Consider the following 13703-nt stretch of genomic DNA (forward strand, 5'->3'; position numbering starts at 1 on the left):
TAATTATGATCTGAGCAGCAACATCTGTGAGAATATAGACACGCAAGCATACCCTCAGATCCCTTGCTCCCACCACACACACACACACACACACACACACTCTCACACACACGCACACACACACACACACGCACACACACACACACACACACACACACTCTCACACACACGCACACACACACGCACACACACACTCTCACACACACGCACACACTTAATTAGGGATGAAATTGAACTAAATTCTATTTCAACTGTAGTTTTTAAAGTAATGCTGATTTCCTACACCTTGTTTTAACAGCTTGCTTATTATTTAATGAAAACTTACAAACATTCAAGTTTCCTTCTACGAGAAGGTGATCTATCCTCAAGGTTCACAACTGGACTTTAAGACAGCTGTTCAACCTTTGAAAGTGTATTTACACTTTTTTGTACCTGTTCCTGTACAAGACCTTACCTTCTGACAGTGTCAATACCAAGCTCAATGTAAAAACGGGAGTCTCTACACTCTCAGAGCAACGGTCACTCTGGTGGTACACTCAAGGGGACATATTCTGTACCTTCCATTAAGGAACCTAACTGTACCTTACTCTATTGTAACTGTAGATTTTAAAGTTGTGTTTATTTCATACGCCCAATTTCATCTCCATCTTTTCATCTCCATTCATACTTCTGTAAAGAATGATTACAAATATTCACCCCTCCTTCTGAAGGAAACATAATGTACATTTAGGGAACAAAACCACTGCTGCATGTACCTTTGGTGACAATAATGTACTTCTACCGTGCCTTTAATCCGAGAGTGTATTTAGACAGAACAATAAATGAATACACCTTAGTTTAGTAAACATTAGTGAAAACCAGCCTCTTTTTGAATTTGTGTGCAGCTGATGTAACCAAACATTTCATCACAGTCTACTGCCAACACAAGAGTCCTTTCTCTTAACAAAATCAATCTGTTTATAGCTTTCTAGATTCCCCTGTTTCTGTTCACTCTGTGGAACAGTGCATGAATGCTGTAAGTGTAATCATTCATAATGAGAGACCACTGTGAACGGTGAAATAGCTTTAACACAAAGGACTGTCATCTATGTAATCTGCTGTAATTATCTTGGGCTCGACTCTAATTAGCCAAGGTTTAGTGAAAATATGATCTGATCAGATGCAACTTCTTATTTACTTCACTCTGAGTTTCAAGTGTGTCTTAATTTTGTTGTTATGTGAAAGTATCACCCCTGACAATTAACATCATCATATAATAGCGGCAGTTATTAAGGAAAAGCATAACAGCTTATCGGAAGATGATAATTATGTAAAAGTAAGTGAAGTAAAATGAAAACATGTTCAGTATCAATGATGTCCACACACTAATTTGCCCACAACTGTCCTGGACATGTGTGGTGAGGGCAGTGTATGTGTGTGAGTAATTAGTGTGGTGAAGATGGGATCCTGCTGACCTTAATGACCAGTGTAAAGCTCTGATACAGGTCTCTGCTGACAGGCTTTAGCAAACGAAGCTCTGCTGTGGTTCTGTTCAGAGAAAAAAACTCAGGATACACTGCGGGCTGACCTGAAGATCAAAAGAGAGCCAAAGAGTCAAGACACCTGAGGACATTACAAAATTTGATCAAGATAATCACTAAAACATTTCTAAGTATACTGAAAAGAAATATGTTCTCAGCAAAACTTTCAATCTTTCCTCACATTATATTACTGACACTATGTTCGGGCAGGAACACACACACATACACACACACACACACGTATATATACAGGGGGTCCTCAACTTACATCGGTGATCCGTTCCTACGTCGCGTCATAAACCGATTTTCGGTGTAAGTTGGAACATACGTACATACTGTACGTAAATAACATACTGTAAGCACTGATCCTATCCTAACATCTATCCTCCTCGGTCCCGATGCGCGTAACCGTGTATTCTTCCGCCGTGCACACCAAACACGAAGTTTGTTACGACGTAAAATCACTTAAGTCGAAACAAGGCTTCATACAGTAAATGGGAGATGTGTCGTAACTACGAAACATCGTAATTCAGGACTGACGTAACCCGAGGACCTCCTGTGTATATATATTGCTCCTTTCAGGCCTTTTTCAGACAAACAGCTCCAATCTGATTCCAATTATATTTGTAGGTATATTTAATCTGATCTCTAAATACCTGACTCAGTTTGTCTCAGTCAGATCTATTTCTGTGTGTGTGTTTTTCCTGTGATTTGGAGTGTTGACGGTTCTCATTCTCAAGTGCACCACACAAATTGGAGTTGCTCATAACTAACAACATTGACACTTGGCCTTAAAATCAAATTAAAGAAACAAAGTCACTGTCTACGTACCAACCAGAATGAAGAACAGGATGCCGGGTCGGTCCGAAGGAGGCTGGATGTTCCGGTCTTGGTCCACTGCTCGAATGGGAGGGGTCACATTTAGGGGATTCAGTTTACTCTGAAACAAACACAAATGTAACCCATGTGAAGCCTTCCAGGAAGATTCACACAGCAAAGAGGAACAAACTGCCTATGAGCACACTTCTGTTCAGAAAGAATTAATATCTGGTCCAAAACCAACTGGTTAAACTGTGCATCATGACGTGTGCATCTGCTCATACTGCATATTGGTTATTGCAGGTGATTTGCAAAGATGCACCCACACACCCAAAAACACACACACAGAGTAAACATGAATTAATGAAGAGAATTGCTAATAAGAGACATTCCCTTTGAGACAGGCTCTTATCCTGAGCTGGGGAAAAAGAACGTGTTCACCCAAAGCAAGGAAATAAATAAAAATAACAAATAAGGGCCTATCATTGGTTATTAAATAAGGGATGCTGTAAATTAGGCCTGTACTCACCTGGGACAATCTAAACTACCCACAATTCCACCCTCCAGCAATTTCTACAAATTGAGAGAGGAGAGAAGGCTCTTATCATATAACAGCTCATAAAACCCAAATCTGCTCTTATTAATTACACCAAACTATCACTATCCACCGGGAAGAGGGAGAGGGAGAGGAGAAGGAGAAGACGGGAAGAATAAGACTCAGAGACAAAAGAAATGCTCTGCACAGAAATTCAAACTTCTCGTCAGCAAAACAAAAGTTGGCAGTGGCTGGAGGAAGGATGGAGAGGATAGTTCCGCTTTTAAAATGTTTGCTGCTCTGAGGTTATTCACAGTTACAGCCTTGGCATTCCACACAAGCCTCTGACACATCTGGGATGTTTAAACCCACTCCAAATCAATTAAAGAAGCTGCAGAGTAATACATAAATAAATAAATAAAATAAACAAAATAAATCAAAGCTCACCTGAGTGTCACATCAAAGCCAATGTGTTTTATTTTATTGTGACAGTCTCAAACCCACTACAGCTCTTTGAAACAGAACATGGCATAAAAATAAAACAGCGCCTTAATCGACAAATCTGAAATCTCACTATTCCCAGCCCACCCTAACGCTCCACAACAGAGAGGGCCTTGTCTAAAACATCGCCTTAAAAAAAATCAATGGCAATGAAACATAAATAACATCCTGAATGCAAACACTGCTGCAAAACATCAGCTGCGGTCACTGAAAGGTAAAGGCAACATGTAAAGAAATAAAAGCGTCCGAAAAAGCTGCACACAGTAGCAAGTCGCAGGGTAGAGCTCAGCTAGAAACTAGAGTCAAGCCTCTGGGAGCCAAGCAGCTCCCTAATTCTGCACACTTAGCCATCTGTAAACCTTTTATCATAAATAATGAAAAGCCTCAGCAAACAACAGGCTCAGTGGGAGATTATATGCGAGGCTTTCCTCTGTGCTCTCTGCTGGTAGATCCAGACCGTGGTGTTCAGGAGATCCAGTCCTCTTAACGAACTGCTGCAGGTCCACAGCATCCTCACTTAAATCACCACTTTCATCCTCCACCAAAACCAAGAGGACCGTTCCACCATGAAAATGTATTTAATTTAATTTGCACTGTCTGCTGATTGAAACATAATTAAACGAGCTGACGAGTGTCCAGCACCACTAGAATATATTAGTAGTGACCAATGCAGGAAAATGTCTTTGATGTGAATAAAACTCAATTTTTGGTATCACAGCCCACAGAGTTCAACTGAACTGAACCTCATTGAACTCACTTTTGATCCAATACTACATTGTCTCATAAACAAGCAATATCAATGTAAACACCAGAGACGTATCTGCTGTGGAGAGACTACAGAAGTTCACCTTATGTAAATACAAATGATTTGGTATGAATTCAGTTTTTATTTTTGTGATTTTACAGGCGTTCTTTTGTGTTGCAACATTACAAATTAAAAAAAAAATACAAAATTAAATCCTAAGGAGGACATATATGCTTCCGTAATTCAGGAAACCCTACCTTGTTAACAGCTACTGAAAGATACTGCCTACACACGTGACCCCAAACAACTACAGGAGTCTCTTTTAATGTGGCATTACCCATTGTTACTAATGTTGCTTAACAACGAACATTACTCAAAAACAGGTTAGAAATATTAAGCTGTATTGTTTTATAACTTTTAACTTTAACAGCCTCAGTGCTGTATATTTTTGTCTAGCTTTTTAAACCACTGAATGAATTTTCCTAATTAAAAAAATATTTGGAAAAGTGCAGCTACCCTTCACTGTATATTTATTGTTATGTGTAATTTACTGTGCACTTTACTCCACACATAATTTTTTATATATATTTTACCCCAAATTATTTGTCACCAGTTACATGTGATAGCTAGGACCCTCCCAATCACACACAATTCCACCCAACACTAATCCTAAAGGGAACCCTGACTGTGCAGGTTTGGATGCCTTAAACTACTGCATTAAACAACATCCCCAACACTATTAAATTATGATGTATAAACCTAATGGTGTACTATCACAAACATACAGCTGGCATGTTTCCCACAGTAGTGATATTATAAATCAATCATCAATAGGTCCTCTTTGGTGCTGTCACACTCTAACTAAAGTTGAAAAGGTTAAATTATATGCTTGACTTGTAACCCATAACAACCAGAACATTCAGCCTCAGATCTGAATAAACCAAAAAATAAAACCTGTTTCTGTCCATCTTCAATTTTTAGAAATTCGGAGATGCATCACATATTTTGATAATTTTCCTAAAGAGGACATTTTATACCCCTTTTTACAAAAGTTAACACAATTATATAGGCTCTTAATGAAATGTGTGACATGCTTTGGTCAAAATACCACAATGCACTTCAGAAAGATTTGTTTCAGCACCTGTTCCTTTAAATGAGAATGAGCCGCAGCTCAGTTCAGTATGAGACCCCAGGGCAGAAGAGCAAGGAGCAGAGGCTCTGGTTTTAAGCTAATTTCTCTTTGTTTTATTTTCCCCTGTTCTAGTTTTCATCATATTTAACATATTTCTCCACACTCTTTTTGTTTGTTTTGATCTGTTAACCTTGTCTTTGCATACTCATATAAACACACTTCCAGTGCTGTGACTGGAGAGGTTCAGATGAGGAGGTTTCTAAACTGATAACTCTAAAGTGTCTGCACTCTATGTTACAACCTGCACAAAATCAGGGCTCTATGTATCTAATGTCTCCACTCAAAAAAAAAAACAAAAACGAAAAAAATGTTAATAAATAAATAAATAAATAAAAATTACTTAATTGTGTTCAATTTTACTAACAACTGAGTGTGATTTTCTGTCCATTTCCAGATGAAATTCCTGTGGCTGGAATACAGATGTATCCCTAGTTCTGGCCTTAAGGCTTTCTCAAGTTTGAAGACACCCTGCCTCTTACACCACCCTCTCCCTGCTCAGAGACTGCTCTCCGTGTTTATCTCTCCATCTGGAGCAACTTTCTCAAGACACACCTCCCTTCTCTCATCTCAGCCCCTCTCTCCTCCTCCTGCTCTCGCTTCTTGCCCTGGCTCTCTAATGTATGGCCAAGTGTAAGTTCAAGGAAAAGAGCCAGGTCACTGGAGCACTGAGCTTCTCCTGTGAGGAGCGACTGAAGAGAGAGAGTCATATTTAACTAAATAAGTGAAGTGTGATCCCCTGGGAGACCTACTCTCACTTTCATAAATAGATGTACAAACACTCTTATTTCATCAAATATTAGATGTCCTTTTGTGTTTAAATAAAGCAATACAAAGACCTGTCCCCTGTCTGCTCTCCTGGGACTGGAATACAGTGCAGACAAACACAGACACACTCACACATACACACAAAACACACACCACACACACACACCACACACACACACACACACACACACACACACACACACACACACACACACACTGCTGCTCAAAAGACAAGAGGCTACACTTCATTGGACAAAATATTTAGTTATTAAACCTTATAGTACAATATATTAATTTTTAAGGAGATATTTCTAAGGAGATATAAGGAGAAATAAAAAAATAAATAAATAAAGCTAGATTTTGAAATATTCCAAAATAAAACAGGTCTCGTAACAGCTATGCAATATCTGATAGAATTACAGATATACAGAAAAGAATGTCTGAAAGAATGTCTACACGTCAGAACATATTTTCTAACAAAAGGAACTAGACAAAAACACAAACTAAGTAGCTGCTCATCCTCTCAATACAAAGGACTGACCACTGCAGATCCCAGGCCTCAATATCACAATATTGGATTATGTGTTTTGTGCTATAAATAGGGGTACAATATTACAGGAATTTTCATCCATCCATCCATCCATTATCTGTAATCGCTTATCCAATTTAGGGTCGCGGGGGGTCCAGAGCCTACCTGGAATCATCGGGCGCAAGGCGGGAATACACCCTGGAGGGGACGCCAGTCCTTCACAGGGCAACACAGACACACACACATTCACTCACACACTCACACCTTTGGACACTTTCGAGTCGCCAATCCACCTGCAACGTGTGTTTTTGGACTGTGGGAGGAAACCGGAGCACCCGGAGGAAACCCACGCGGACACGGGGAGAACAGGAATTTTCAAAGTCTGGAAATTTACCATGGGAATTAACGAGGAATTATGGGGATTAACGGGAATTAATGGGAATAAAATGGGAATATTCAAAGCTAAACGTGCGAAACTTACATATAGTTGGTAAAAATCAGACTGAAGCATAATCTTGGGCTAAAATAGATTAGATATGATACCAGTTGAACAGCAAAGCTGCTCCTCAATCCCAGGCACATGGCACATTACACACTGAAGGGCTATTGAGACCACACCCCCCTGCACTGTTAATTCCTCCATCACATGTAGAGCATATGTCCAGATGATTTCTAGTAACTTGACACTCACCACTACTGAAAGCGAACATTTGGACCAAAGCACTACCTAAAATCAGGTAAATTTTGATGAGGTTCATATTTTTATTGACAGTAATAGCATCAACTATTAAATCAAGGTGTAATCTCACAGTTGCTTGCTACCTGGTAAATCAGAAAAGCTTAATGAGCAATTTCATTTACGAGAATCGTTTACCAAGGCTAGCAGACTAGCAAGAGGTTAGCTTAGCAAGGCTAGCATAGGCTAGCTACCTATAGTTTTTGCTTCAACGGGTTTCTGTAACCAAGAATTAATACTTATTATTTATTTATTTAACATTTTGAAGACCATTAGCTTCAGTGTTTTACACTTTGTCATATTCAACAGAACAAATTCATCAATGCCAAATGAATGGATGGTGGGTGGGGGATGAATTGTGTTATTTTGATTATTTTTTATTTAAATTTTGATTGTTCAATGAAAGAACCCAGTAAACAAGGAATGTCCCTGGACGTTCAAAATAGGTCTAAAAGTAGTCTGTCCGTCAAGTACATATTTTGAACGTCAATGGACATCCAAAATCCATCTTAATAAGTTAGTTAAGTGGTGACCAATCGATAACGTCAGTGGACGTCCAAAATGCGTTTTATACAAGTAATTTATTTCGAGACCAATTAATAACATCAAAGGACGTCCAAAATACTTGTACTAGTCGTCTTTTCAATGTCTGTGTTTGGACGTCTTTTCAACTTTCATTTTCAACCTTAAGAGAACGTCGATTAGACGGCAGTCATTACGTTATTCCAACGTTGAATCAATGGCTAAATGTTTATTGGGAATTAAAGAATTAAGCATTTATAAAGTTCTGCTTGCAACCAACTGTGTCATAATTATTATTTTTATTGTTATTCTTTCATGTCTGTTGACAATATAGTGTATTATATAGTTCTATTGAATTATTCAATGTTTCCTCTTACTTCCAAAAAATCCCAAAGTTCCCAACATTTCCATGGAAATTTTACATTTTGGAAAATTTCCAAAGTTCCCAAGCTAAAGTTCCCATGGAAAGTTACCGGTAATTTCTGGAAATTTATCTGAAATGTCCAGCCCTTTGCAACCCTAGCTATAAAGAAAATGGAATATATACTTTACTAAGACTAAACTTTGGAGTTTTCAAAAATACCCTTGAACATTTATTTGGAAAAAGCTAACGTTCAGAAGCTGCCATAAATGAAAAGGGTAGTCACTTAGCAGTGAAATATATGAAATTGTATCTAGTTGTTAGCGGAGTTGTAATTTTCAGTTATAGCTCCCCTCTGGCCACTGCTTAAACCCTGAAACTCATCTCTGTTCATCGGAATTACACACTGACAAGTTATTTCTAAGAAAGAAATACTCTAATGCTTTTAAAGTTGCTTAGCTATAACTCCACCTTCACTTTAATGTTCCTCACTGTATCTCCACCCACCCCTTCGCTGCTCGCCTGCAACTGCAAGTCACCCGAGACTATCTGTGGAACAATGCAGATTCAAAGCAGAAACCCACAGCTATTGCACTGACTGATTATTTCTTTCATGACGGCATATAAAAACACCACAGTGACATGTTTACAAGGTGAAAACTTAATGGATCTTTAAATCTTTGTTTAACTGCTTTTTTATGAAAAATGAGCAACTTTTATTTGCTGGTCTTTTCGAGTGGAAATTCAATAATTGGACACTGGTGTCTGACTTCTGCACAGATTACAGTCACTTGGGTAAGAGACTAATAAAAAAATGTGTATTTAATGACTACTAAACTTTCTATGAGTTGTGGTGCATTAACCTCAGAGCTAATGAAATGTCTCACTTTCCTAAGTTTTTACTTTTTCATCATGGATACTCTCACACACACACACACACACACACACACACACACTCACACACACACACACACACACACACTCTTCAAGAAAGGGCTGTGGGGATCAAGAGGCCTGCAGATCTACACTAAGGGGTTTTAAGTGTTTGATGGGTGAGAAGAAGTTAAGCGGTGCACAACTGATATTATATCCATGAGGCCTTGCTGTTTCTTCCAGTCACTGACCTCATCGCTGACCATTCCCCAGGTATCGGCCAGTACCTCATTAAGTGGCCAATGCAGAGCCAGAGAGGTCTCTGGTGTGCTGACAGTACTCAGAAGTGTGTGTGTGCTGTAGTGTGTGAAGGCTCTCACCGGCTCGGTCAGTTCAGGGATGACCACTCGATAGCTGACTGGGCTGCAGTCACGGGTGTTATTGACCAGAACGCAGGGCAAGAACATGGGACCCAGATCATCCCCATCCAACACGTCCAGAGTCAGCGTGGTGGTGGCAGTGCGCCGGTTCGCTGGAAATGGGGCGCGGTCCTGGACAAACACACACACATCACTATTATTACCACAGGGCTTAAAGTGACCGCTCATTTCCAAATCTAATTTACACTGTCTCCAGTACCTGAGTGTAATCCATCAGTCAAGACACACATTCAGGGCCTGAGCTTTGTTTCTTTGGTTTTTAATGCTGTCTGGATATTTGCTGGATCTAAGTTTACAATATATGAAGGACAATTTGCCCTGTGACTGCACTGTATCTGCGTTAAACATCTCAGAAGCTTTTTTGTTTAACTATTATTGAAAATGGCATCTTTTGTGCAGTGTATCACATGTCAGCATTTGTGTAACCCTATTTATTATACCCTGATTACAATCTGTATCAATTGCAGCTACAAAGCTGAGATGGGGAAGGCTAATGATGGTGGAAAGCTAAACACTCTTGGAGGAGAACACTACTTGCTAATAAGTGATAAATGATGTAAAAGTAAGCATTGTTATTGTCTGTTCTACTTCGGACTCACGCAGTGCTACTGGCTACTTTATTTCACATACTTGTCTTCTTCATTCCTGAATACTTGACTGGCCTCATTGTGTAGTTTCATCACCTCTGAACATAACATTAAAAGCTTGTTTCTCTGAGAAGTTAAAACGGTGATAAAACAGTGTCTGCATATATATTTTTTCCAAGGACGTGCTCAATTCCCAATTTGTTCCTTTCTTGTTTATAATCAGGAACTAAATTTGTTCTGAGCTGCATGTCAAACTCAAGAAAATGATCAGGCTCATAAATTATCATATGTTTTACTGCTGATTTCTCCCCCAGAACCAAACCAAAGTCCAGGTCTTAATGCAATTGACTGGGAGTCCGCATTTTGTTCATACATCTGTCCAATATATCACACCATAACACAAACCACATAAGCAAGTCCATTTGAGATTAGTTAATAAGTGATCCCAGTTTAAGGCGAGTGTGTGATGATTCATGCATACAGTTTGCATGATACTAATTAGCGGCTGCAAGCTCCCGTTACATGTCAGCTGTATTAGCCGTTTAGCTCCAGTGCAAAAATAATGAACTTCATTAAACCCATTTTGACTGATGGGCTACACTTGGGAGAAGGAGAGAAAACTCTGAATATTTAGCTGAATCATGTCTTTAAAGCATAGCAGAATTTATATAACTCCACACAAACACAAAACAAGGATGAGGAAGTGAGGACAGATAGGAAAAGATGAAAAGTGCATACTGATGTAGCTTAGTTACGAACAGAAAAGGCTGACCAAACTGTGGTCCTGTTATCCTGACCCTGAACAAGACACCTGACCCCAGCTTGCTCTAGAGGCCGGACTCTGCCATCGGTTAATGCAGGCCTCTTTGGCCAAATACATCAAATAAAACAACAACACAGGCAGGGAGAAAGAGCAGAAAGCTTTACTCAGGCCTTTTTACAAACTGACACGATGACCCTTTCCCTTCTCTACCTGCAAAGTACATCAGAGTGCAATCCTCTACCCATTACTCTCAGCACCTGGACATGCTGAGGCTTTCAGACATCTGAGTTGGCCATTACACACACAAACACACACAAATGCAAACACACAAGAACAATCTAAAAAAAGAGGGAAAGGGTAGAGAAACTAATGTGAGTAAAAAAAAAAAAAATGCAGTTTACTGCAATGCCCCAAAACTACAGCCAAAATCCATAGCCAAAGTAGAGTACTGTTAACAGGGTACATAGATGTGATCCCACCAATCCTCCATTCACCATTAGCGATTAAACCAGTCCTCTTTTCCACTGCAGGGCCCAGTGGTTATCAGCAAGGAGTGTAAATGCTCCAGTAGAGCTGGCACATTTCCAGAGTTTCTTACACACCGTGCTCTGCCCAGTTTCTCCCACACAGTTAGCAAAAAATGTTGAAAGACACTGAACCATTCTGGTGTGTGCACGTCCTACATTTCCAAGTTTCCGAAACTAAGTCAACATCACTGCAGTTTTCTTAAACACTTCCTGAGCACTGCAGCAGGTAGAAACAGAAATGTAACCTGGCTCATGGAATGACATGACACAGGTTTGGTTACCATCCTGAACTGCAGTAAAACAAAGTCTAGGTCTGTTCTTCATGATTAATATGTTATCTCGTCTTCTCTCATAAACCTAGTGGTAGATGTAGAAATATGTTTTTGTATAATGTATAACTGTACTTTCAAATTCCAGTCTCCAACTGTTTTATCATTTTATTATTAAAAAAACAAAAAAACCAAATAATAAATAAATAAATAAATTAAGTACACTACACTCTCAGAAAAAAAGATACGGTACAGGCAAATTGTTGGTCACAAAAGGTATAAACAGGTGTTTAGAGTCCAGTTGTGTTCCCTAAAGGTGCATTACATTTTCTCCAGAAGGAGCGGTGAATATTTGTAATCTTTCGTTATAGAACTGTAAAAAATAAAAGAATATAATATCATTCCTGGAGATGAAATGGGGCATATAATGCCACCACAGTGACAGTTTATGACTGCTACCATCAAAACCACCATCTTTGAATGGTCAAAACCAAAACCCTCACATATTTCTAGATACAATATTATCTAAAAAAAAAAAAAAAAAACTAATGCATATGCTCATAAAGAAAGAAGTGACTACTTAATTTATTGGTTATATTTGTTGAATATAATAAAAATTGTCATTTTTAATACAATGAAACAGTAACCTGAAAATTACAAAAAAAGGTTTTTAAAACTTACTTGTAAGCCTAGTACATAAGTACAGAGTGACCTGAATAATCTTAATATATTGAGCACCCTCAGAATAGAAACCGATGCTTGTGTGCCTCTTTGTGTTTGTCTTAAATTAATATTTAAATCTACAAAGTCAGTGGCACGACAAATCTAAAAACACCAGCAAATCATGGAACTGGACATAACTGAATATGACTGGTAACTAAATCAAAAGGATTTAGAAGATTCCTTTCCTCACTAAAAGGACAAGTGCTTATATATTATGAATTGTAACAAAATGTTTAGTTTATGTTGCTGTTAAGTTACTGTTAAATGTGAGAACAGATGTTTTGTTCCAAGTGACAGCTTTCAGCCCAGAAAGACCTATACAGGGATGTATTCATAGCACCAGCCCAGAGAAGCTCAGTCTCTGCCTGAGAAAGGACACTGCTACTCAGGGTAAAAGCACAGTGTGGGCAAAACTCAATAAGAACAGCACAGCAAAAAAAAAAAAAAAAAAAAAAAAAAAAAAAAAAGAGAGAGAGAGAAATGAGGGAGAAATCCCTTCATCACATTATTGGATATGAACAGGTCTCAGGTATTCTGAAGCCGCCTCAGGTCAATGCCAAGTAAAATGCATCAAAGATTAAGGATAACACATATAAGTCTGGAAATAGAGTTGAAAGTGTCACATTTTAAGTGGGGACTGGAGGGCCTGAGGGCAGCCTGGAGTCATGGTGTAAAACAGAGTCAGGGCCAATCAGCAATGAACACCACCCAGGTTTAAAGATAAAGGAAAATGTAGGTAAAAATGCCCATTGAACGCTACAGCTGAATAAATATAAGTCCAGGTAGTATTGGGCAATATATTACTACTGTTGTATGTTCATTAGAATTACACTTCGATATTGATTTTCTATTCCATTTTTACTGATAGAGAATATAAAACTTTTACAGCAGGATTACATGACGTAATTAAACAACTGACATGAAATACTTTACACATTTAGAAAGTTGTCGGTTTTTGTCTACTCTGACATCGATAACTCTTAAACCAGTCCAATTTACAGATACAAAGAAATAAACATCTAGCATTATATCTAGCTTTACACAAGATGTTGGAACATTGCTGTGAAGTTTTGGTTGTACTTGGTGTTCCATGGTCCTCCAACACACCAGAAAACACAGTTCAACTGCTCCATATTACAATCCTGAAGGGTTTTATACCTTATTAGCTAATGCTTAGCATTGAGCTTGGCTGATCTGTCCCACTGGAAGTGCTTTTTTATGGCAATTAAACTGTGTGTGTGCAACTAAACCCATGCTTTTTTTTGCAATGAGTGTGCATTAAAGCATCTATCTGCA

General features: G+C 38.7%; 1 protein-coding gene across 2 annotated transcripts in view; it reads right to left on the reverse strand.

Moving 5' to 3' along the window:
* The window catches only part of pcdh15a (protocadherin-related 15a), a 212666-nt gene that overhangs the window by 133770 nt on the left and 65193 nt on the right, over positions 1-13703 (reverse strand). For both annotated transcript variants that reach the window (XM_066678199.1, XM_066678200.1), the window contains exons 8-10: positions 9479-9649; positions 2352-2460; positions 1455-1567 (exon numbers count right to left, since the gene is read on the reverse strand). In XM_066678199.1, coding sequence (XP_066534296.1) covers positions 1455-1567; positions 2352-2460; positions 9479-9649 — 393 coding nt within the window. The remainder of the gene's footprint in view (positions 1-1454; positions 1568-2351; positions 2461-9478; positions 9650-13703) is intronic.

This window comes from Hoplias malabaricus, chromosome 8, assembly GCF_029633855.1.
Source record: "Hoplias malabaricus isolate fHopMal1 chromosome 8, fHopMal1.hap1, whole genome shotgun sequence".
NCBI classification, from domain to species: domain Eukaryota; kingdom Metazoa; phylum Chordata; class Actinopteri; order Characiformes; family Erythrinidae; genus Hoplias; species Hoplias malabaricus.